The sequence below is a fragment of the Lithobates pipiens genome, unplaced genomic scaffold (assembly GCF_037356315.1).
Source record: "Lithobates pipiens isolate NorthernLeopardFrog02 unplaced genomic scaffold, aLitPip1_a1.2 Scaffold_22, whole genome shotgun sequence".
NCBI lineage: Eukaryota > Metazoa > Chordata > Amphibia > Anura > Ranidae > Lithobates > Lithobates pipiens.
In genome coordinates, this window is record NW_027507784.1 from 312455069 (window position 1) to 312480409 (window position 25341).

At 41.5% G+C, this 25341-nt stretch overlaps 1 protein-coding gene across 1 annotated transcript in view; it reads left to right on the top strand.

Annotated features, from left to right (window-relative positions):
- Positions 1 to 24754, top strand: part of LOC143924890 (uncharacterized) — a 65082-nt gene extending 40328 nt beyond the window's left edge. The window contains exons 20-33 of the mRNA XM_077449398.1: positions 1436 to 1485; positions 4123 to 4243; positions 5488 to 5573; positions 7189 to 7330; positions 8923 to 9119; positions 10017 to 10107; positions 11197 to 11308; positions 13043 to 13227; positions 14805 to 14951; positions 15681 to 15814; positions 16426 to 16559; positions 18922 to 19016; positions 22003 to 22201; positions 23986 to 24754. Coding sequence (XP_077305524.1) covers positions 1436 to 1485; positions 4123 to 4243; positions 5488 to 5573; positions 7189 to 7330; positions 8923 to 9119; positions 10017 to 10107; positions 11197 to 11308; positions 13043 to 13227; positions 14805 to 14951; positions 15681 to 15814; positions 16426 to 16559; positions 18922 to 19016; positions 22003 to 22201; positions 23986 to 24056 — 1764 coding nt within the window. The 3' untranslated portion in view covers positions 24057 to 24754. The remainder of the gene's footprint in view (positions 1 to 1435; positions 1486 to 4122; positions 4244 to 5487; positions 5574 to 7188; positions 7331 to 8922; positions 9120 to 10016; positions 10108 to 11196; positions 11309 to 13042; positions 13228 to 14804; positions 14952 to 15680; positions 15815 to 16425; positions 16560 to 18921; positions 19017 to 22002; positions 22202 to 23985) is intronic.
- Positions 24755 to 25341: the final 587 nt, after the last annotated feature.

A 25341-nucleotide genomic window follows, 5' to 3' on the forward strand; every position in this document is an offset into this window, starting at 1 on the left:
GTTCGATGACAGGCTGTTGGCAGTAAATCCGACTGTGTGTATGCTCCATTGGACAATTGTTGTCGGATTTTCCGCGGACAAATGTTGGATGGCAGGTTTTAATATTTTCCACGGACAAACGTGTGTTGTCGTATTTTCCGAGCATGTGTACACAAGTCCATCGGACAAAAGTCCAAAGTACAAACACACATGCTCAGAAGCAGAAGTGGTCGGTCTTGTAAACTAGCATTCGTAATGGAGAATTAACATTCGTGACTTGGCAAATTATGAAATCTCGAAATGCAGCGCACAATTCTCTTCTTATTTAATGGGATAATAATGAAGCTGCTTTGCTGGTGATACTGATGGAGTTATTGCAAACAAATATTCAAAAGGCTTTTTTTTTTCTAGTGATATCAAGAATAATATTATTATGCTTTTTTATTTATTTTTTTATTTGGGCAAGTTACCACAACACCATTATCCTGTAGTTTTTAAGATTAAGGGCCGGTTCACACTGCAGGCGATGCGAGGTGACACCGACTTGCCTCGCCGCGACCTGCCGCGACCTCAGCGGCAACTTGCAGATGACTTCTGTATAGAAGTCAATGCAAGTCGCCCCGAGGTCGCCCGAAAGTAGTACAGGAACCTTTTTTCTGAGTCGGAGCGACTCGAGTCGCTCCTCTCAGAACGGTTCCATTGTACAGAACGGGGGCGACTTGTAAGATAGCGGCGAGGCGAGTCGTGTCGCCTCGCATCGCCCGCAGTGTGAACCGGCCCTAAAGATACAACTATGTTGGTGTCCCTTGTCAATTTTACATTGTATTTTTTTAAATGTAACTGCTACTCCCAAACTGTCATTTGAAGTAAAACACTTTGCCAAGTATTATTCTACACAATTTTTTTATTGTGCATTAAAAAAAGAAACCAAATAAAATTAGACATGCTATCTGCCAATAGAACTCAACCAAAAAGTGCATTCTATGCATCCAAAAATATAGAAAATATACCAAATCATTATTCAACCAAAAAAATAATGTCAAAGCAATAACTACAAGGCTAATAATAAATAACACGTTATCTCCTCCGATTCCGCAACATGTCTGGTTGATGAACGGCCGTTCAGAAACGAACTGAAAAGCTTAAAATGAAAAGTGCGAATCAACACTCACCAAACTTCTCCTAACACAAAATTAGCAGGGTGGTTGGTGTTAAAGAGCTGAAAAACCACGTTGTACGTCACTACATTCATGATTGTTGCCCAACATTTGTGTGGCTGTGTGTATGCAAGAAAAGTTTGGGCCAACGCCCTTCGGACAAAATTACACGGTTTTGTTGGCCAACAATCCGTTCGTGTGTATGAGACTTTTTTTTTTTTTTTTTGGATAACGTGAGAAAGCTTTAGAACTCCTGTCAAATACTATATCTGTCTAAATTTACACAATTCTTTTGCCAGGCTGCCATGTTTTTTAATGACTTGCTCACTACTACAACCAACTACACACAGTGAGTATTTTACCCCAACATTCTGTAAAGTGGCACGTCTGTATACAGATGTCATATTGTATGTTTTCCAAAGAAGAAATTTACATTTACAATTACTGTATAAGTTTATAATGGAGAAGATCATGGATGTAAGTTTAGAACAAGTTTAACGCTTTCAATATATATTTTTTTTAAATATAGACTTTTAATACATATAATTAATTGATCCAAAAAAAAACTGTAATATACAATTTTATAAAAATAGATAAAAAAATAAATAAAAATAAACAGAATGTACTCTTAAATTCCCTGTCCAAAAAGTGTCCTTCCAAAGGATTTATAACATTCCCAAGTCCAAAATGGGTCAAACAACTCCAGAGATGTCCCCTCCCAAGAAGTTTCTGTGTGATGTTTCCCTCCCGTCTGTGAAAAATCTCGAAAGAAAACGTACTATAATATTTTTTCTTTCACCATTTCTCACAGATGGAAGGGAAACATCACAAAGAAACTTGTTTGGAGGGGACATCTCTGGAGTTGTTTGACCCATTTTTGACTTGGGAATGTTATAAATCCTTTGGAGGGACACTTTTTGGACTGGGACTTTAACCACTTCAATACAGGGCACTTTCACCCCCTTCCTTCCCAGCCCAATTTTCAGCTTTCAGCGCTCTAGCGCTTTCAGTGACAATTGCGCGGTCATGCTACACTGTACCCAAATGAAATTGTTATCATTTTGTTCGCACAAATAGAGCTTTATTTTGGTGTTATTTATTCACGACTCCGTTTTTTTTTTTTTGCGATATAAGCGCAAAAAAAGCAGAAATTTGGGAAAAAAACAATATTTTCTTTTTTCTATTTGAAAAGAAATCCAATAAAATCAAATTTTGTCATAAATTTAAGCCAAAATGTATTCTGCTACATGTTTTTGGTAAAAAAAATTCCGTTAAGTGTATAATAATTGGTTTGTGTGATCACGGACATATGTACGCAAATGATCATGTACATATGTGTGCAGGTGATCACGTACATATGTGTGCAGATAATCATTGGGACATGTGATTTTAGTGGGACATATGTGGGGGACATGTTTTTATTATTAGGGACATGTGTTTTTATTATTTGGGGACATGTATGTTTTGGGGACATGTGTGTTTTGGGGACATATGTGGGGACTGTGTTTTCACTGTGTGGTGTGTTGTGTGTTTACACTACACTGATGATCAGTGAGTAAAAAGCTGTGAAAAGCAGCCCATACTCACTGATCATCAGCCGGCTGCAGCGTTCTGCTCTCCTCTTCTCAGCGGTGATTTCCGTGTGAGGAGAGGAGAGCCGATTGCCTAGCAACCGGCTGTTTGTTTACATCACATGACGGCCGTGATTGGACACGGCCGTCATGTGATCAGGAGGGCCAATCACAGAGCCCTCCTGCCGATCTGAGATGTGCCGTGTCCGGGTGACACGAGCACATCGGGATCGCGCCGCTCCTGAACGTTCCTGAACGTCCTATCAGGAGCAGGCGGCTCCCACCCGGCCGTATATATACATTGGCCGGGTGGGAAGTGGTTAAGAGTGCCTTCTGTTTATTTTTAGTGAGCACTATTTTATAATTAGTCGTAACTTCCCTGTCTATATTTGCAGCTTATGCGTAATATTTAACAGAAACTTTTTTTTTAACAGAAACTAATATGTAATTAAAAAGTTTGAAAAAATTTTTTTCTTAATTTTCAATGATTTTCTTTAATAGAAAACGCTGTGATTTCTAGCAATAAATAGTTTAAAGGGGTTGTAAACCAATGGGTTTTTTCGCCTTAATGCATCCTTATGCATTAAGGTAAAAAAACACCTGGCAGTGAATGGCCCCCCAGCTCCCCCGTTTTACTTATCTGAGCCCTGGAACTTGACCCATGGGGATACGCTGTCTCTCTGCCCGGGGTTCTCGGCTCTTCATTGGATAGATCGATAGCAGCACAGCCATTGCCTGCCACTCCTGTCAATCAAATTCAATGATGCAGGCACAGGAGGGTGGGGGCGATTCCTGCATTCGGCATCTAAGAACGCTGAAAGCTGGACTCGGGAGCGTGCCCGCAAGGTAGCTCCCCGGGAGAGCGCTTTTCCCAGGCGGTTATCTGATGTGGGGAGGAGCCGCAAGAGCTGCTGACTGACCCCAAAACAGCAGGTTCGGGGGCCACTCTGTGCAAAATGAGTTGCACAGTGGAGGTAAGTATGTTTGTTCGTTTTTTTTTTTTTAAACGAACCCTTACAATCATTTTAAAGAGGCCCCCCCTATGGACCTCTTATAGCCACCTTGCCTGTGTTCCCCTGCTTGGGCAAGGTGAAAGTGTCTCTTTAAGATAAATGTAGACACACTAATGTGTGAATCTGAGGCGTGAATTGTCTCTTGTTGAACAGCTCAAGCAAATGTTTAATACATATAAATTGTGCCTAAAAGGAGTCATCTTTCTCTTAGCTAATCCATTGTGCTCTGGGAATCCTTTATCTTGAATTAAATAAAGAATGTATATACATCACAAAAAACAGATGTAAAACTGTGTCATAACATAAACATAAAAAAAGTAAAACAGAATCAACTCAAAACCATTATAGTTTCCCTTTAAATGCAAGCTGTAATTAACCATACATGTTACTCCCTCCTTTTAGGATTTCTGCATCTGTCCTACAAGGTTTTACTTGCAGTACCCCCAGCAAAATAGATAACAACCAGCTAAAGACCCTGGCCAAAGCTATGAAGACACAAAATGCTGCACTTAGTGAAGCTCAGGTGAGCTGTACATTTCACACTGCTATAGCGGGGAAGCTATTTAAAGGGGTGGTATAATGTTATTGTGCAATATATTAAATTTATTATGCTCAGGACTTAAAAAAAAAAATTAAATGTTTTCCCTTTTTATTTACAGGAAATTATAAAATTGTGTATGAATATTTCTTAATTACATTTCTCATCATTAAAGCGAGTTCTGCCAATTTTTTTTTTTTTAAAGTCAGCAGCTACAAATACTGCAGCTGCTGACTTTTAATATATGGACACTTACCTGTCCAGAGTGTCTGTGATGTCGGCACCCGAAGCTGATCTGTCCCTCAGCTCTCGGGTGGAGGCACCGCCATCTTCAGTAAGGGAAACAGGAAGTGAAGCCTTGTGGCTTCACAGCCTGGTTCCTCACTATGCATGCGCGACTCGCGCTGTGCAATCCCACTGGTCCCTGCTGTCTTCTGGGACCTGTGTGTCTCCCAGAAGACAGCGGGGGGGGGGGGGGCAGAGGAGGCGCAGGATATGGAATATGGATACTGCTGCTATCTATGCCCAGAAGTGGGAGAAAATACCTGGATTATACAGGTATCTGGTCTCCATTCCCCCCCTGAAAGGTGCCAAATGTGACACCGGGGGGGGGGGGAGGATTCCGATAAGCGGAAGTTCCATTTTTGGGTGGAACGCCGTTTTAACGGGAGCTGTATACTTCTTTTCTCATGTATACTTGTCTCACCCTAACTGCTCTGTTAAAAAAAAAAATTTTTACGGGGCTCGATGGTTTAAAGCAGAAGTAAGCTCATCGATACAACAGTTTTCGGCACGTGCAGGAAATGTAACACTCCCATTGGTTGTGCTCTCAACCAAACTGTCAAACCATCCAATGAATGGTGTCATAACTGATCACATGTGCAGCATCATGGCAGATGTAGATCAAACAGATGCACAGATGGCAGCTTCCTTGGCTGAAAATGATAGGGGAGTTTACTTCCACGTTAAGCGCAAATTTATAGACACCACTAAATGATCACAAAAGTGACTACTCCCCTCTCCCACTCCCCTTCTGCCTGCTGTAGAGGCCTCTGGTTTTTCATTTAGAGATTGATTCTCAGCAGAGAAGGACTAATGTGACTGTGGACAATCTGCATGTATAGGGACCTTAACATTGATTAGTAGAAGCACTGTATATGATGAGCTTAATTCAATATTGCCAAAATCTTGTAGATCATTTTAATCAGTCTTTTTTTTTTTCCTATTAGCTGACCTGTCTATCTAGGCAAGTGACCAAGAATGGCTACCCAACAGATCTGGATCAGTATCCTACAGAAGTGTTCCTGTTTCTAAAGTTAGTTCAGAACTTTATGTGTGGAAATAAATAATAAATATATTAAGTGAATACCAAGAGTTAAAGTCCAGTTGAAGTCATAAAAATAGAGATAATGTCAGGAATCCATTTTAGTAACAATCTCCATTTTTATAGTCCTACATTCTGTTTCCATTTACAGAAGTTGCGCTTAAGCTCTGGTTCACAAATGTGCTTGCCCCCTTGCATGTGCACATTGCGGATAGAGTAGCTCATTCATTTCAATGAGCTGCCCTACCCATGAGAAACGTAGAGAAAGAGGCTTCCGACCATTTTGTGTTGTATTGCACCGCACCGCCAATGCTGGGGGACTAATGGCATCAATGCTAGGGCACTATAGGCATCCTCCTGTGTCTGCTAAAGTTCAGTGCATTTCTCTACGGGTCAGAATAAGTGGAATTTGGCGCATTCCCCAGTCGCAGAGATCTGAACCTAGTCTAAATGTGATCTTGCAGTCAGGAATGCGTGCAATTTTGGGCGCATTCTGTGGTCACAGAAATGTGCACCTAGCCTAAATGTAATCTACAATCTAGCAGACACCAGATTTAGACCCAGTGCACTCTGTAATGTAAACAAACCTGGTCATACATGTCCTCTCCACTTTTCTGCAATTCAAGTCTGCATGAGGAGGGGTGTTACATAGTTGGTAAGGTTGAAAAAAGACACCCATCAAGTCCAACCTGTGTGTGTGCACTTTTATGTCAATATTACATTGTATATCCCTTTATGTTGTGGTTGCTTAGGTGCCTATCTAATAATTTTTTTAAATTGTATATGCTCTACAGCTTGTGGAAGAGAATTACACAAGCTTACCACCCTTACCGTAAAGAACCTTCTACGCAGTTTGTGGTTAAATCGCTTTTCCTCTCATTTTATTGAATGTCCGGGAGTCTTTTTAAATGCCTTTAGGGTGTGGCTAATACTCAGCTCTGCTAGCACAGAGCTCTGTAGTGTGAACACGAGAAGCATATTTTAAAGGGGTTGTAAAGGCTTGTGTTTTTTCACCTTAATGCATCCTATACATTAGCCCGCCCCTCCCCATTTTACTTACCCTAATTTCCGTCAGCACATCCCCGCCTTCCATCTCTCCACAGGTTCCTGGTTCTTGATTGGATAAACTGATTTCTGCGTGGCCATTGGCTCCCAAATCCAATGACGCGGGCATGGGGAGGCGGGGCCGAGTCCTGCATTCAGCCTCTATGGACATGGAATGCTGGACTCGGGAGTGCGCGTGCAAGGTAACCCCCGAGGGAGAGCGCTTCTCCAAGGGGGTTATCTAATGTGGGGAAAAAACGATCCTTTAGTATCACTTTAATTTCCAAGCAAGAATCAATCACAATTCATAGTGTGGAGATACAGCTCTATAAAGAGATAAAAAAGGGGCTTTAATTATGCTTCAAATGTTGTAACCCATAGCAGCCAAGTAGCATTCCATTGGAGCTTGCTGACTCTGGGCTAATATCCCGTATTTCTTCTCCACCAGTATGAATGTGTTATCTAAGAATACATTTACAGTAGATATGTCATGCTATAAAAAGGTACATAGGTATGTTTGTTTCTGGTGTTTTTCTGATTCCATCATTTTTTGTTCCTGCAGTTCCTCTATGTATATAAATAGTATAAATGGCTCCATTGGTTGCAAAGACTTCTATGCCAAAATCGGAGCTGCGAATGTGAGCATCCTACAGAAAGGATCTAAGCTTCGCAACAACCTACTAACTCAGGCCTTGTCTTGTTTGGTGAGTAGATCCTACACTGCATCATGAGTTCTGTCAAATGTAAACATTTTGTCAAAATAGTTTTTATGACCATTTAATAAGCTCCAGGGCAATAATTAAAATTGAGAAAAAATATATATATAAAAAATATTTTATGTAGTTTGATCCTGGGAAATACACTATATTACCAAAAGTATTGGGACACCTGCCTTTACACACACATGAACTTTAATGGCATCCCAGTCTTAGTCGGTAGGATTCAGTATTGAGTTGGCCCACCCTTTGCAGCTATAACAGCTTCAACTCTTCTGGGAACAGGATTTAGGAGTGTGTCTATGGGAATGTTGGATCTTTCTTCCAGACGCACATTTGTGCGGTCAGGCACTGATGTGGACGAGAATGCCTGGCTCCACTCTAATTCATCCCAAAAGTGTTCTATTGGGTTGAGGTCAGGACTCTGTGCAGGCCAGTCAAGTTCCTCCACCCCAAAATCGCTGATCTATGTGTTTATGGACCTTGCTTTGTGCACTGGTCCAAATCATTTGGGGCAGGGGGCTTATGGTTTGGAGTTTTTTTTTCAGGGGTTGGGCTTGGCCCCTTAGTTCCAGTGAAGGGAACACTTAAGGTGTCAGCATACCAAGACATTTTGGACAATTTCATGCTCCCAACTTTGTGGGAACAGTTTGGGGATGGCCCCTTCCTGTTCCAACATGACTGCGCACCAGTGCACAGCAAAGCAAGGTACATAAAGACATGGATGAGTGAGTTTGGGATGGAGGAACTTGACTGGCCTGCACAGAGTACCGACCTCAACCTGAAAAAAGACCTTTGGAATGACTTAGAGCAGGGACTGCAAGCCAGGCCTTCTCGTTCACATCAGTGCCTGACTCACAAATGCGCTTCTGGAAGAATAGTCAAACATTCCTATAGACACACTAACAAACCTTGTGGGCATCCTTCCCAGAAGAGTTGAAGCTTTTAGAGCAGCAAAGGGTGGGCCAACTCAATATTGAACCCTACAGACTAAGACACCAAGTTCATGTGCATGTAAAGGCAGAGGTCCCAATACTTTTGGTAATACAGCATATATTGATCAAAGTCAGGCTAGGCAGTCCATTTGAAGCGCAAAGTTTGGAGTTTTCACTTGCTTAAAATCTAAAGAAAATTAGAAGATTTGGGCAAAATGTGCAAATTTGCTAAAATGCTTTAGAATCTATGGATATGTAAAATTTAGTTTTGGTGGCTTTTAAGGTTGCAGTGGACTTTACATTGCTCTTGATGGTTTCAAAAGCTCCTTTCACCTATCCCGGACATGTTCCTTTACCAAAAACGTCCCCTCAATTGTTTTTATATATTTTTTTTACAGAAACAAATTAATGTTAACTATAAAATGTAAAATGACAGTATGCAAGGAATGTTCAAACACAATAATAAAACAATAATACTAAATAACCCACCACAAAAAAAAAAAAAAAAAAACACACTCTAAATAACAACAAATCAAATAAATAGGTTAATAGATTTTTTTTCAGTCAATTTTTCATTACAAAACAAATTCGAAGTCTTGCCAGGAATTGGGTTCACTCATGCTAACCGATTACCTGTTTTCTCAGAATGTTACAGGCTCTAATCTGACAGACACCAACATCCAGGTACTTGGTCAGTTGACCTGTGACCTGAACGGCACTTTCATTGAGAGTTCCTCAGGGTCAGGAACTTTACTTTCATACTTGTCTCAGTGTAACTCCTTCACTGATACTCAACAGACCTCCATCCAAAAAGTTCTCAGCAGTCCAAACTCCACATTAGGGTAAGTACAATTTTTTTTAAAAATATTTTGTTCAGAGCTAAATTATAAATGGTTCAAAAATATTATTTCTATCCATGTAAATATAAAGAATGTTCTATAGAACCAAAAGGTAGCTAATGTACTGCTATAGATCTCAATTGCTGGGGAGATCCGATAACACACACTGCAGACTTATGCCCTGTAGACGCGGTCGGACTTTCCAACGGAAAATGTACGATCGGACTGTGTTGTCGGAAATTCCGATTGTGTGTGTGGGCTCCATCTGACTTTTTCCATCTGAATTTCCGACACACAAAGTTTGAGATCTTGCTCTAAAATTTTCCGACAACAAAACCTGATCGTTTAAATTCTGATTGTGTGTAGACAATTCCGACGCACAAAGTGCCACGCATGCTCAGAATAAATTACGAGACAAAAGCTATTGGCTACTGGCCTCTTTATAGTCCCGTCGTAGGTGTTGGACGTCACCTCGTTTTGAACGATCGGATTTTCCGGCAACTTTGTGCGACCGGGTGTATGCAAGACAAGTTTGGGCCAAAATCAGTGGGAAAAAATCTGATGGATTTTGTTGTCAGAATGTCCAACCATGTGTACAGCCCAATTTGTCTTGGGGAAAAAAAAAACAAGGTATAATCCACCTGAATGTCAAAGTTACAAAATTGGGCTTAGGCATTAAGATTTTTTTACCCTTAGGCATGAAGGGGTTAAAGAAATAATTGCCCAGAGAGGGGAAATAAAACACTATTATAGTAATAAATAAGATATGATGTTTGATTGAATGACAGGATCTTTTTTACTGAATGATACCAGCCCTGGAGATCACAATTTTGACATATTTATTTATTATCTGAAAACTTTTATTGTTAATTTATTCTGTTTTTATTTGAATCTATCAAGGAATTCATCCACCTGGACGCCGGACACACTAAATTCACTTGGAGGAATAGTTGCTTATTTAGGCCAATCCTCAATTGGAGCTATTCCCACGGTAAGTATGGGGAATAAGGGTCTATAATTGTTATTATCTCATTAGTAGGCTCTGAATTGTATGCAACAAAAGGCTAATGCGTTTGGGGTTTTGTAGATTTAAAATGCATATAAACACTTGGTCTGTTATTTACAATTACAAAAGCATTTTTATACTTTTTTGATAAGTACAAATATCCCTGATGTCCCTGCCAGGGAGATTGAAAGTACCTGTGGACTTTGCTCTTTGCCCTGCCTATCATCTGAGAACTACAAAGCACATCACCCCTCACCTCCATAGTGTGGAAGGGGGGGGGGGGTGTTCTGTAGTTCACAGAGTTCAATGGGCAGAGCAGAGTGCACAGGAACTTTTGAGCTCACTGGATTTCTGTCAGGATCTGTGGTCCAAATTAGGTTAGAGCAGCCTAGGGTGGCAACTTTGCTCTTCAATAGATAAAGTACTGTGGGCAAGTGTTGTCACCCAAGGACAGGAAGTGTGTTAGTGGCACCACCAGGTAAAACTAAAGGAAGAAAAGACTGAAAATAAATAAATAAATAATGCATCCACCACTTCTAAGGTTTGGTGAGCTACAATATATTACAATTATAATTTTGGATTTAGATAAACCTTAAAGCGGTTGTTACCCCAACACTTCATATTCTTGATCTGTGCCTGCTGTACCATGTACTTGTATGAGAAAGTATCCAGTTCTTTTTGTATTGCTTAATTTATGAGACATCCCTGGTGTTCCTGCCAGTTGCTCTGCTTTCCTATTAAAAACTGACCACACTAAGCAGGAGAGCACATTGTGGTCAGTTCTCTAGCTATGCTGGGAACTCAGTGTTCTCTCCTCCAATGACCAGACTTGTCCTGACCTTTTCAGAGCTGTAAAAAAAAAACAGCTGTGTGAAAGAGGCCTTATTATGAAGCAGCTTGATGCAACTTAGGAAGATACTCAGAAGCATTTTCAACTGACCTTATGCACTGATCGCCAAAGCACCAAAACTGACCAGTGATGCATTGGGTGCACCTAAAGATTTGTTGCACATGCTTTCATATTCTTTATCTAATTTTACTTTTATCTCACAATTGTTTTCTTATTCTTGACAGGAAAATTTTAATTCCTGGATGAAGACTGCTGTACAAAATTCTGCCTACTCAAGGGCCCAGTTTGCTACCCTTGTGAAATATCGTGCTTCCTCCAGATCACGACGTGCTGCAAGTGAGTGTAGTATATGTAGTCAATCACATTCTGAACTGATGGAACCATTGAGCTTTTTTCCTTGGATGAATTAAAGGTTTTTAGGGGCCCATTCATAACTATGCGTTTTAATGTACATGCACGTGTTTTCCAATGTTATTAACCGCTTGCCGACCAGCTGCCACAGTTTTATTGTGGCAGAATGGCATGGCTGGGTGAAACTACGTTACCCTATGTCGCTTTGCCTTTTGGCCACTAGGGGCGTGCCACCGGAGGCGCGCGCTCCCACGGTGTGTGCCCAGAGCTAATGCAAGTGCCCGGTGGGCGCGATGACCGCGGGCTCCCGAAATCCCTTGTGACAGAGCGAAAACCGGGAGAGGAGACAGATTGTGTGTTCATACTAAGTATGAACACCGATCTCTCTCTCCTCCTAGACCAGTGATGGCAAACCTTGGCACCCCAGATGTTTTGGAACTATATTTCGTATGATTCTCATGCACTCTGCATTGTAGTTGAGCATCATGGGAAATGTATTTCCCTCCCCCCACAGTTAGAGACACACATAGGGAACACAGTTAACCCTGTGATCGCCCCCTAGTGTTAACCCCTTCCATAGTAAACCACCATAATGTCGCAGTCCCGATAAAAATTTCAGAGCGCTGCTATCACTAGTAAAAAATAATAATAAAAATACCATAAATCTATCCCCTATTTGGTAGGCGCTATAACTTTTGTGCAAACCAATCAATATACGCTTATTGCAATTTTTTTTTACCTAAAATATGTATAAGAATACATAGCGGCCTAAACTGAGGAAAAAATGTGTTTGTTTTTTTGATAAAAAATGTGGAATATTTATTATAGCAAAAAGTAAAAGATATTGGGGGTTATTTACTAAAGGAAAATCCACTTTGCACTGAAAGTGCACTTGGAAGTAAAGTCGCTGTAGATCTGAGGGGGACATGCAAGGAAAATAAAAAACAGCATTTTAGCTGGCACATGATTGGATGATAAAATCAGCAGAGCTTCCACTCATTTGAGATCTACCCCTTAGATATAGAGTGACTGCACTTCCAAGTACACTTGCAGTGCAAAGTGGATTTGCCTTTTGTAAATAACCCCTATTGTATTTTTTTTCAAAATGTGTGACTCTTTTTTTGTTTATAGCGCAGTGCCGATTCACAAAAAATGGCCTGGTCATTGAGAAGCCAAATCTTCCGGGGCTGAAGCGGTTAATGGGGCTAGTTCATATTTGTGCGATGTGGTGACCTGCATTGGCCAAAAAGCTGCTTGTCCATTTTTTAATGCCTTAATATGGGTTATAGAGACTGTTGATGGAAATGGAAGCACACTTCAACAATGACCATCACCCTACCCTACCCATAGCGATAACAAATGCTGGAAAAAGCAGAAACATAAGTGTGAAGCCTTAAGCAAATCATGGATTGTACAACTTTCCATGGTGGAAGGAAAGAAAATTGCTCAACACAGTCAATATGGATGGGGAAATCCCTCCCACATCACTATTGTGTTCTGCAGACAGGGAGTCTTCCAACTGCCACCAGTGATCACATGCAAAAAATCTGACAGGCCGGTTGTACCGAAGTTGATTGACGGATCAGTACAACCAGCCTGCCCATAGATGGATCAAATCTTGGCTGCTCACTGCCAACCGAGATTCAATTAATCTATGGTCCACTCTAAAGTAGAATTGTAGACAAATCTGTGATCTAACGAGACTTCTTTTTATTGTAGATTGCCCAAGCGGCAAGCAGATTACAGCTAGCAATGTGAACGATCCTCTCCTCCCGCTGAATTACAATGTCGTTGATCTGGATGCCTGCTTAGATAATGACACTCTTCTAAATTACCTGAGCATCTTGAGCAGTATGGCGTTCACAAATGAGCAACTGCAAGTCCTAAAGAATAGACTTGATGTGGTGAGTGTCTATCAGTTTTTATATATCTGTTTAAATGTTATCTGTTGCAGGAAGCCAAAGTTATTGCCATTATGTGCAGTATAAACTGCATAATTGCACATTATGGTGGACATAAGCCACCCATACACAGAGTGAATTGTGCCTGGTGCCTACAGGTACCACTCCACCCAACATCATTCTATCTGAAAATCTATGGTGGAAGATTGTTGGTTGATCAGTGACTGCAGCCAATCAGCCGGACAATAGGCAGCTGGATGAGAGAAATCTAAGCGTGTATGGCCAGCCTCTAGCATGCCCTTCTCCAGTGATACGAGGTCTACAATCCCTATTGTTGCTCCATTTATGGCTGCTGGCATCTTCTCCTAATCTTCTTCTGCATTCAGCCTCTTTTGGTTCAGCTAGTGGGCAGTCACTGGTGAAGTGTATGGTAATCAGGGCAGCCATCAGAAATTTTGGGGCCCCTTACACCGCTTTAGGCCTGGGCCCCCCCCCCCGGGTCAATATTCCCCAGGGCCTGCCCACTAGGGTTGCCACATCATCCAAGCAGGCACTGAATAAAAAGGGGTTTATTCAGTATTCAATTAGACTTATCAGAACAATTTAAACAAAACTGTCCCACCAGTGCAGCTTGTCAGGGACCACCAGTGCAGAGCGGGGATTATTATTAGAAATCAGTTGTATGACACAGCAGGAATGTCCCGCTGTGTCAGGTATAGTATATGAGAACATTGATCACTGATATCCGCCTCCCGTTATTGTGATTGACAGCACACTGTGCCAATACCAGAAGGAGGCGGACATCAGCTATCGGTGTTCTCATATACAATACCTGACACAGTGGGACATCCCCGCTGTGCCATACAACTGATTTCTAATAATAATCCCCACTCTGCATGGAGATAGCAATAGCAGGGTCGTGGTGCGGCTCTTGCGGAATGGATGGGCGGATTTCTGGCAGGGAGGAGGAGGAGGGAGGTGGACACCTCCTTTATGGGCGGCACAGACCGGGTCCGGTGAGACCCCATCTACCCACTACATCTCTGCTTCCTCCCTGCTCATTTTCAGAGGACTACAACTGGCAAAGTTGGTGAAGGTAGGAGATCAACAACAAGGACATGGAAAAAATGTTTTGCCTGGAGTTCTGCATTAAGAGAAGGTATGCCTGGAGGCAGCCCATTATTCCTTAGTTTGCTGGAATTGGCATAGGGCAACAGTGGATGCCTTTAGCTGCCATTGTGCTTTGGTGAGCCTCTGGTGTATCCTTGCTCCTTTAAAGGGAATGGGCATACTTGCCTTTTTCGTTTATCCATTGCAATACTATATATTTTCCAAGATGGAGATTTCCAAAGATTAAAGTTAGGAGCGCACATAGGGTCCTTAGTGAAGCAGTGTGGCTTTCACATACAGTATATTTGCAAATGCTGTGCAAATAAAACCCTTGCTTTTAACCCAAATTGTTAGACAGTGTAATCTGTTTTTTGTTTTTTACTTGCTGGTAAAGTGTACTAGGAAAATATTTGTTTTGTTTTTTATTAGAAGACCACTCTCTTATTATGTCTCATACATCTTTCCTACAGATCTATCCTGCAGGTTACCCAGAAACTGTTATAAGCAACCTGGGAGCCATCAGCTTCCTGTGTACATCAGCTGATATTATGAAATGGAATATCACCTCCGTAGACACTTTGGGAAGTTTGCTGACAGCAGGACCACCAAACAGCCTGGTAAGTAGAAGGTTATGAGCTACTTCTGTGACAGCAGAGTCCTGGCTGGCCATAAAACTCCAACATGTACTTATTATCCTATGAACTGTAGGTCCAGGGTTCTGGGTGAAGTATAAGACCAAGTCATGCACTTCTTCCATGGCTGGATCTTGGGGTGGTGCTATTGTGAAAACAGTGGCAAACAGCAGCCAATCACAAAACGGATTACTTTAAGAGAACCTGTCATTTTGTTTAAAGTCCAACTGCTGTTATAGTGTATATTTGAGTAACGTGTGCAGAAAAACAGTGTTCTGCATATGTCATACATTTATGTTGTGTCCTATTCAGCTTCACTGTTAGCAAAACATTTTAGCCTTGGACAACATGCTGCAAAGAGCTATGTGTGAGAGCAGCGGTCTCTCTGCAATGGTCCAGCGCGTCCTCTTTCTGAACTCAGACCAATAGCTTGCGAAAAGATGTAACTCCTACACCTTAAAAAAGTTTAGGCTGCAATTTTACTATTTAAGCTCAAATTTAATTTCATTTTTAGCACAGAATCGTAAGTCTAGGCAGTGTGCTCTGTGTGAGCAGCAGTCTGATGCCTCACAACCCTCCTAAGCCAGACCAGACAAGTTTTGCAATCAGCAGTGATTGAAAACTTTGCAGGTTTCACAGATTTAAAAATAATGCATCATTATTATAGGTACATTGCTGCTCCATTGACTTTTTTCCTTGCTTTGTTATTTTCAGGCTCAGATTATCATTACACAATATATTAATTTGGGTAACCCATTGAGTGGAGCTGCGATCAACACCATTAGCAGCAAATACATATGTCTCTTGAATTCAACCCAGCTGAACCTCATCGCACCAACTGCTCTAAGGTCAGTGAAACTTCTATAACACAGCAGGGCAGTCCAAAATTCATTTGTTTGGCATATATCTCCCAATGTAATGGAAGTATGTAAAACATATACTTTTAATAATGGGGAGCAGATACCATAATCCATAGGACACTAAATTGTTGACTGTAAACTTCACTTTTGACATCATTGATAGAATACTGGCCATGCTGTTAAGCCGGCGGTGTCCTTCAGAATGTTCTCTGCAAAGTGTCCCAGAGAATATTTTGTGATCGGAGAAAAGCCTGGTCACATGACTTTTGACAGGTGATCTCTTCTTCCCAGTATGCTTCTTTTTTTTTTTGCCCATTCAATAGTGTATGAAGCTTCACCCGCAGTAAGCTGCAACCAATGTTATGGAGATCATCCTGAAGAGTATGCTTGAGCCAACACAAGATTACCAGCCACCAATAAATAAAAGAGGTTAATATCTATCCTAAAACTAAAATATTAATTTTGGGAAGATACATCCTCTGCATGCAAAGTAATTTGGCACTTTAATGGTTTAAATTTCTATTCCTAAACTTAACTCATTATATGTTATGTTATGTTATGTTATGTTATATCTTATGTTCTCCCCTTACTATTGGCAGTGATGCCCAACCTCTAGACATATCAATCTGCAACCAGTCGGTGAAGGATGCTCTGTATATTAAAGCGAACTCATCCTATCTGGACATGGCCAACCAAGCATCTGCCTATTACAACCTGATAAAGCCGTACCTATGTAAGTAACATGGCTAGGACAGTTCACTTTAGGAACGCCTGGTGATTTGCTGACTCTATTCTATGAAGGTTGGGGAAGGTAACTCATGGACAATGGTCTTAGGTATTGTGTACATGGGCACCAAAATCAGAAGCAAGCAAAAAACACTTAGGCCGCGTACACACGCGCGGACTGTTCGCCCAACCTTGTCCGCTGAACAGTGTTTGGGCGGACAGTCCGCTCGTGTGTGGGGCTTCAGCGGACAGTTTCAGCGGACAGTTGGACGAACAAGGTCTTACGGAAATTCCGAAAAACTGTCCGCTGAAACAAGGTTTCAGCGGACTGTTCGCTCGTGTGTAGGCTTGTTCGGCCAACTAAGTCTCGCGCATGCTCAGAAAGGATTTCCACGTCGGAAGGTTGCATTGCAGTGTATAGGACGTCGTATTTTTCGTCCCGTCGTACGTGCCGTTCACGTCATCGCGCACGGTTTCAGCAAACTGTTCGTCCGTCGTGTGTGGCCATGTCCGTCCATGCTAAGTTTGAGCGGACTGTTTGCCGAAACTGTTGGACGGACAAAGTTGGGCGAACAGTCCGCGCGTGTGTACGCGGCCTTAGTGCCTTCAGGTTTATTCAACTTAAATGGGATTGCTCACTATAAATGTAATGGCCCAGACATGGAATGTACGATGTGTGTAATATGTGTGTGATTCCCTTGATCAGCAGTTGTTATTATGGTAGAAGAACCTCCAATTCACATGCGCACTTAATGTGCACTTACAAACTGTTTCCAGTGACAACAACTGAACCATATGGACTGCAAAAGGCAATGCAACACTACCCAAAAGTATTTACTGCCATATTGAGTGGGGCTTTTTCAATTGCCTAAGATAGATTAAACAAAATATCTGTGTGTGTCAGAGAACCGATCTGGACAACGTCTTTTTTTTTTTTTAATCAGATACTTTTTTATTGAATTTTTTTTAGCAATTTACAGCAAAACTAATACATACAAAACATGCCCACTGACCATATAAAATTACAACAAAATAAAAACAAAATTTTCAGTGGATCACAAAAGTGCTGACTGATCCTGTTCTGATGGCAGGGGCTCAGTGGAGCAAGGAAGTGTTAGAAACTCTTCTCAAAGAATACACAGGTGGCAACAAAACATATTTTCTAGTAAACTGGAAAACCGCTAGATCATATGTAAGGTTTCATGCATCCTTCTATTACTGTGACCCTTGGCCCTTCATTTTTTGTTCTGGTGTCACAGAGGTGACACTGGGACACAAACTAAAGATAAAGAGACAAAAATAAAATCTTGCCAGAAGCTCTAACCCTTTTTCATTCTATCACAGTAAAGACTCTTTCCCTAGGGAACGTGACTTGGTGATCGGCCAATTTTGTCATCCAATCAGCATTAGTATTGAGAAGTCACATGCCCAAAGGGAGGAAGCTGTTGCCAGTGGATTTAAAAATGTTTGGGCCCATTCAACCTTAAGCATTCTGTTGCATTATTAAGCATTCTGTTGCAATGTTATTCCTAATGTATATTATGGAACACTATAACATGCATTGCGTCAAGTCAACCCAGTCATTATGAATGAACTACTAATGCACAACAACAGATAAAAAACATACATAATCCTTTTTTACTAATGCTGATTACCACAGTTTATGTGTGTGTGTTGTGGTGTGTTGGGCTCCACTGTAAATTTTGTTAGAATGCCAATTTTCAATGAATGGCACCCCAATACACTGCAACATGGAACAGGCGTGCTCCCATGTTTTGGGGTAAGGTGCATTGCTAAAACACAAACATGTGAGTGGATCCTTAAGGTAAGAGATAAGAGTGATATAAAACTGTATTGTTGGGGTAATGTGAGTGCTGGTTAAGTTCACCTATTAATAACACACACCCCGTAAGATCCAATTCAAATGTGAACCCTGCTCTTAAGATTCTTTCCCAAATTTTAGTAAAAGCAGATCATAGAAGTCCATGTATACAAGCCCCTACAAAATGTGTGATCTTCAATTTTCATAAATTATTGTAAAAGTCTTTTCGCAATGGCTACCATGGACTGTATGCAAATTGTGGACTGAATGTGTGTTCTATTCTTTCCACGATTTTTTTGTCCTCAGACTATACAAAATATGATGTTGTTTTGTGCCAGCTATACTCCCCTCTTCCACCAAATCTGATATTCTTTTTAATACTTCTAAAAAAGTAAAATATGTTAGAATAAATTGTAGAAATTCCTGGTTCATGAATTTATGTTATCTTGAAAAGCAAACAATACTGCAGACAACAAAAGAATGTGAAAGAAAAATTCTCAAGTTTGCAATAAAACCACAATTATAACTACTACCTTTATATTGTCAGCTGGTGCACCATTGGCAGACCTGAAGGCACTCGCCGCCAAAAGTCCCAACATGGATATCTCAACCTTTGTGAGCTTGAACCCGAACTCGGTGGTGGTAAGTGTAAATTACACAATTGCAACACATTTACTTTTATTCAAGAAGGCAAAGACCTGCGTGTGTACAGTGACCCAGAGCAACCAATTATAATTCATCATAACTGATCTGAGAGTGGGGGAATATCTCAAATGTTGAGTTTTAACCAGAACAGGAATAGAGTGGATATCTTCCAATGGATGAGTATGTTGGTGACAAATGTTTATCAGGATATTTTCCTCACGAAGCAGAGATTTCTTTCACAATATTTTTATTGAATAAAGACAGACTCACAAAACAGTGAACAGACGCCGGAGCCAGTGGCAAAAAGTAATTTGAAAATGATAACAAATATATCACAGATAAGTAAGCCTCTTATATGGTTTGAACAGTAACTACAAATAAAAAGAAAAGGTAACCAGGTAAGGATGTCCTGATACCTTCATGGTCTGTAGGAACATAACTAACCATTGTAATCCCTATAATCAAAGCCTAGAAACTGCAAACAAGCGGTATTTCAAGAGTCCTCATACAACAAATATTATACAATACCTGAGATTTACCTATATTTGTATATAAAAATAAAGATAAAGGCCTGGGGTCCTCTCCGGGACTTAAATATAAGACATTTGTATATGAGAATAGTAAATCCAAAATAAAAAGGAAAAGGGAAAGGGAACTGTTCCATAAACTTCCTGATGTGCAAGAGGGCTTCACCCCCACCCAGAGGCCAAAAGCTATACCGTCAAGATAAGGGGTGGAAAAGTGACCCCAAAAGTATGGCCAGAGAGCAATTAACAGACTCTGAACACTGGTATTCAGTGGTAAATGGGCAAAAATAAGAAATAAAGAGAAACTAGAGACGGAGCGTAAGGCTTGATTCACACCTTTGCATTTTTTGTGCTTTTTGCATTTTGCAGATTTGCACTACAGAACGTGTTCCATAGGAAGCCATGTTAAATGGACTGTAGTGCAAATTTGCAAAAAGCACTGAAAATGCATAGGTGTTAATCAGGCCTAAGGAGTAGAAAACCAAAGAAAAAGGAATCATGGAGAAGAAAGTAAGCCTCGCCCCTGGGGATCCATGGCCAGCAGTGTCAGGCTCGTTAGAATTTCCTATAAATCCAAAAAGCGAGAAGGCAGGCTGTTAAGAACTTCGGGTATTGAGTCTGACTTAGTGGAAGGGGACCTCTCTTACGGCTCTGGTTCTGGTCTCACTGGAATGGGAACAGGGAGACCGGAGCGCAGTGGGGTAGGAGAGTCCAGCCAGGTGCAGCAGCAGGTGTCAGGAGATGAGGATCCTCTGAAACAGGAACTCTCTGTAGCAGGGAAGCAGAAGACTGCAGGCCACTGGATCAGGATGGATGGATCCTCTGGATACAAGGTAGCAGATACAGGAACAGGCAGGAGACAGCAGAGGTATCAGGTACAAGCAAGGGTTCGGCAACAGAAAATCAGTCCAAAAAGGGTCAAACAAGCCGGGGTCGGAGCAGGAGAGGTCAGCAAGGTCAGACGGAGCCGGGTCAGATATCAGATGGGTAGCAGGCAGATAAGCAGGTATTTTCAGGCACTAGCTGCAGACGAGACAGCACAGAACCACTGTAACTGCGCCTTTAAAAAGGGCCACTGGCGCCAATCGAGCTAACGCTCGTCCGTGCGTGCGTGTACCGCGCGCACATACGATCGACGTGCACCCGCGCGCGTTGGAAGACGCTCGTGCCCACGACGACCCGCGGCACGAATGCGCGTGCGCGTACGGAAAGTCGATCGTACGGAACGGACGGATTCCTGACACAGGCTCATCCCTGGAAACTGGTCCAACCAAGGTTGCCAAATCTTTCGAAATGTGTCCCTAGTATCGTCGTAAGCTTCGCGTTCATCAATGTACCGTGCACCCATCTCTTCAACTCATCAAAAGAGAGGAGAAGTGTTTTCCACACCTTCATGATGGTAGTAGCCATAAAAATATGTGTTGTCAAGACACGTTATTGTTTCGTTAATTCCAAGACGGGCTTATGAAGTAGAGCTTCCCATGGGTCCTGGGTTTTGGGAGAAGGGTCACCTTGACAGTGTGGCTGCGGCCCATCCAAGAAATTATAGATTTATCCTATAATTCCAGTAAACGGGTGAGTGATCTGATATGGGAGGGGTAGTTAGCCATATATAAGGAATGATGGATCGGTGTTTAGTTAATCCATAAATAGGGAAGAGAGGGTAACCAATGGAATGAGAAGTTTGTGGCCAAAGAATGTTGAATCGCATCTAGAAATGAAACATTTAATGCACAGGATTTGGTCTGGTTAACTTGAAGTCCCGACAAGGAGGCAAAACCGCGCAGAAGTGAAAGTAAATTGGGAAGACTAGTATGAGGGGACCTAATGTACACTAAAACGTTGTTGGCGAACAGTGCCAGTTTATGATGCACTCCAGCCAATTCCAACCCCCGAATATCAGGATTCAAACGGATGTGTTCCGCCAAAGGTTCGAGGGCTATAATAAAGAGAAGCGGAGACAATGGGCAGCCTTGATTTAGAGGATTCATACCCCATATATTTGACTGAGGCCATCGGATGGGGGTACAATGTATCTACCCATCTTAGGAAGGAATCATCCAGGCCTCTATAGTGGAGGACTTCTTTTAGATACTGCCAGGACAAAGTATCAAATGCCTTTCAAATGTCCAAGGACAATAAAATAAGGGGTATGGCTCGACGGTGGGCTAGATGAGTTAAAAGGAGCGTACAGTGTATATTATCTTTGGCCTGTCGCAGGGGGACAAAACCCATTTGATCTTTTGAGACCAGGTGATGCAAAATCTTGTTCAAGCGACTGTCCTAAGGAGAGATTTCATCTAAGCTTTTGTATCTATGGGGGGAAGTTAAAGGGACATCTCCCCCAAGAGACACAGATGGCAAAAAAGCTCTGATGGGGCTTTTAACCCCCACATTTTTAAATTTCACCAGGTCCTCGGAACAGTCTAAATGCATCTTATCTTTTGTCCTACCAGAAACTTACAGTCAGCGATGTAAAGAGCCTGCTTGGCAACAATACTGCCGATCTGCTCACCCAGTTATCAAGCACGACTGTCAGTCTATGGGTCCAAAACCAGAAACAATCTGACCTTGACACATTGGGCTTGAGTATCCTGGGAGGAATTCGTGATGTTGCCACCATAGCCACTACCACCACCACCACTACCAAAACGAGTAAGTATATTTACTTTAATATTAACCTTCCTTCTATTGAAATCATTATTCAGAATTTATATAGCGTCAACAGTTTTGGCAGTGCTTTACAATGTAGAGGGAGGACAGTACAATTACAATAAGGTTCAATACAAAAGAAATAGGAGGGCCTTACTCATGGAGCTTACAATATAAAGGGAGTGGAGGTGATACAAAAGGTAATAGCTGCGGGGAATGATCTGATAGAGATGACTCGGGTACAGTTCTTAGGTGGAGGTGGGGTAGGCTTCCCTAAATAAGTGAGCTTTCAGGGATCACCTAAAGGTGAACTGGGTAGGGGCTGACCAGCCATACTGGGGCAGGGAGTTCCAGAGGATGGGAAAGGCTCTGGAGGGGTCCTGAAGGTGAGCATGGTAGGAGGTTACAAGGGAGCTAGAGAGCAGGAGACCTTGGGAGGAGCGAACAGGACGATTTGGGGGATATCTGCAGATGAGGTTGGTAATGTAGCTGGGGGCAATGTTATGGATGGCATTGCATGTTTTGGTTAGTACTTTTATACGGTGGGGTAGGGGAAGCCAGTGAAGGGAATGGCAGAGAGGAATTTCTAATTAAAAAACAGGATTTAAAATGACAACTATGAATTTCTCAGGAATGTCCTAGATTCTAGAGGTCCTTCATCCAGGGAGCGGAAACGTTTAGTCGTTAATGCCATTAGGCTTTTATTATCAAGGCTTAATTCGTAAATGACAGGTTAAAGTGTATGTAAAACCCAACAACTGAAAATGTTTTGTAATATCTACTCTATATGTGTAAAAATACCTATAGAGCTTTTCTGTGATATCCCTAATAAGCCCTTCCATTTTTTCCCTTGTATCGCAAAACACCTAATCCCTATTTTGTAGAGCAGGGGTGTCAACCTCAATTTCATCACAAGCCATATCAGCATTATGATTGGCCCTTGTATGTGTAAGACTAGATGTCCAGAGCGCACCCCTGACTCCCCCCCCCCCCTTACATCAGATGTCAAGTGCATCCCCATCATCAGAAGTCAAGAGTCCCTCACCCTCTCTTACATAGCAATGCACCCCCTTACCTTCTACTGCTGCTGGGAAGATGCTGCGGGGGGAGCTGTAAAGCAGAAAGTACAGGGTCTGGAGGAGGACCAGAGAAGTGCTGGAGTCTGCTGCTGGCTGAGAGCAGGGGAGGTGGGGTTGAGGGGGTGCTGCAGCTGCACAGAGAGGCATAGGATCTAAAGGAGGAGGTTTAATGCCTCTCTGTTGCTGACTGCTGAGATGGGGAGGGAGGGAGGGAGGGGGGATGTGGCTGCTAGGAGAAGATCAGGATCTGGCAGAGTTCTGCTTCTTCTCTGCTGCTAACTGCTGAGACAAGGTGGGGGAGGAGATGAAGGGGTACCAGCAGCTGCAGGAGAGGTGTGAGGGCAACATGAAATGGTCTGGCGGTCCGGATGCAGCCCACGAACCTTGTGGTTGACACATGTTGTAGAGTGAAAAGAATTGGAGGTGTTCCACGGTTCAGAAAAGACAACTGGACAGGGCTGACACTATTCCTTGTGATTTTCAGGAAAGCCACTGTGTTGTCAGCACACAACAGGAAATGAAGAGCTGTGTGCATTTCTACCAGGATCAAATGTTTTTTTTTCTGTACTTGCATGGCCTTTAAAGGGATGATACATGGAGAAATGTTCACATATTCCACAGATGTACTGCAATTAATTTTATTTTATTATGCCCTGACATATACCGTACCATAAAATCTTACATATTAATTTCCATTTCTCTTTGCAGATGCTGCTTCAGTTTTCCTACAGTCCCTGTCTTTTGTCCTGACTGCTGTGGGGGTCACCTTTCTTTTCTGAGACACTCAACCTTGAATTGTGTCCAAGGACAGATCTAGTTTAATTATGGACAGCGCAAACCTTAAATTATGTTTCTTCCTTATATATGAATTATGGGGTGTCTTTGAAGGAATTATTATATGTTGTTTGTGGAAATAACAAAGATTGAAATTATGATAAATTTATATCTATATATCTATATTTATATATAAAATTTGCCCAAAAAGTTGACTAGTCCTCTAAATGGATATCAGCCATCCCTTTACTATCTTTTATAATCATTTTTACCACATCATACCACTCATTCCACTCTTTGTTCAAGCATTTTTATATCTGCATCCAAGGACTCACTAGTGCCTACTAAAGATATACTGTAACTTGTAACCAAATAGAAGTCTGCCCACGCATTATACAATTTTTCTTTAACTTTACCAAAACCATATAATATGAGGTCAAACCTAAACACTATTGATTTGTATACAATCAGGAAGGCCCTTGCACTACATAGATGAAGGTAAATCTAAAGGTAATGTAATAAGAAAATTGTATAATGTATGGCCAGCCTAACAGAGGTATGATTATGAATCTGATACAACATGGCTATCTCAAATGTGTGCACATGAAAGGTACATGTAAACCTTTAATTAACTGAATTGTAACCTCATAAGAAAATTGTTTACATGTAAAGATCTATTACACAATAAAACAAAGAAAGTGGATTATATGTGTACATTTTTTATGTATTGTATTATGCTGATATCTACATGTTGCAGATGCAACGTATGTGCAGTAACCCTTGTTTCATTGGCACAAGTTCATGATGTGGTATTATGGGAAATACAGAAGTAGCAGCCATAATGGTTCAATAGTCTATTTTGCCAGATAGTCATGTGACATGGAAACATTTGAAGCAAATGTTTATAAAGACTATGGAGACAAAGAACTCATTTGTTCAAGTTGGAAGGATGACCTCCTTCTAAAAATGTTAGTTGCTACATAGGCAAAGCACAGGTTTACTTTAAGACCAGCCCTTTGTTCATGATGATGCTATAGGTCAAATGATACAACAAACAAACAGTAACTGCCCCAACCTATAACTGACCTTAAAAGCAAGGAGCACATGGAAGGGTGACGCATTTCAAACAACAACAAAGAAAAATTCCCAGCTCAACTTACCAGCCAGCCTGCAACAAACCAAATTGTCCTGTTCACATTAAAAACACTGCTTTAGTTTGTAGACATTTGCAAATACATAGTAAGGTGCAGAGGCCACGTCATGGCAGCCCAGTATTATCTGCAATCCTAA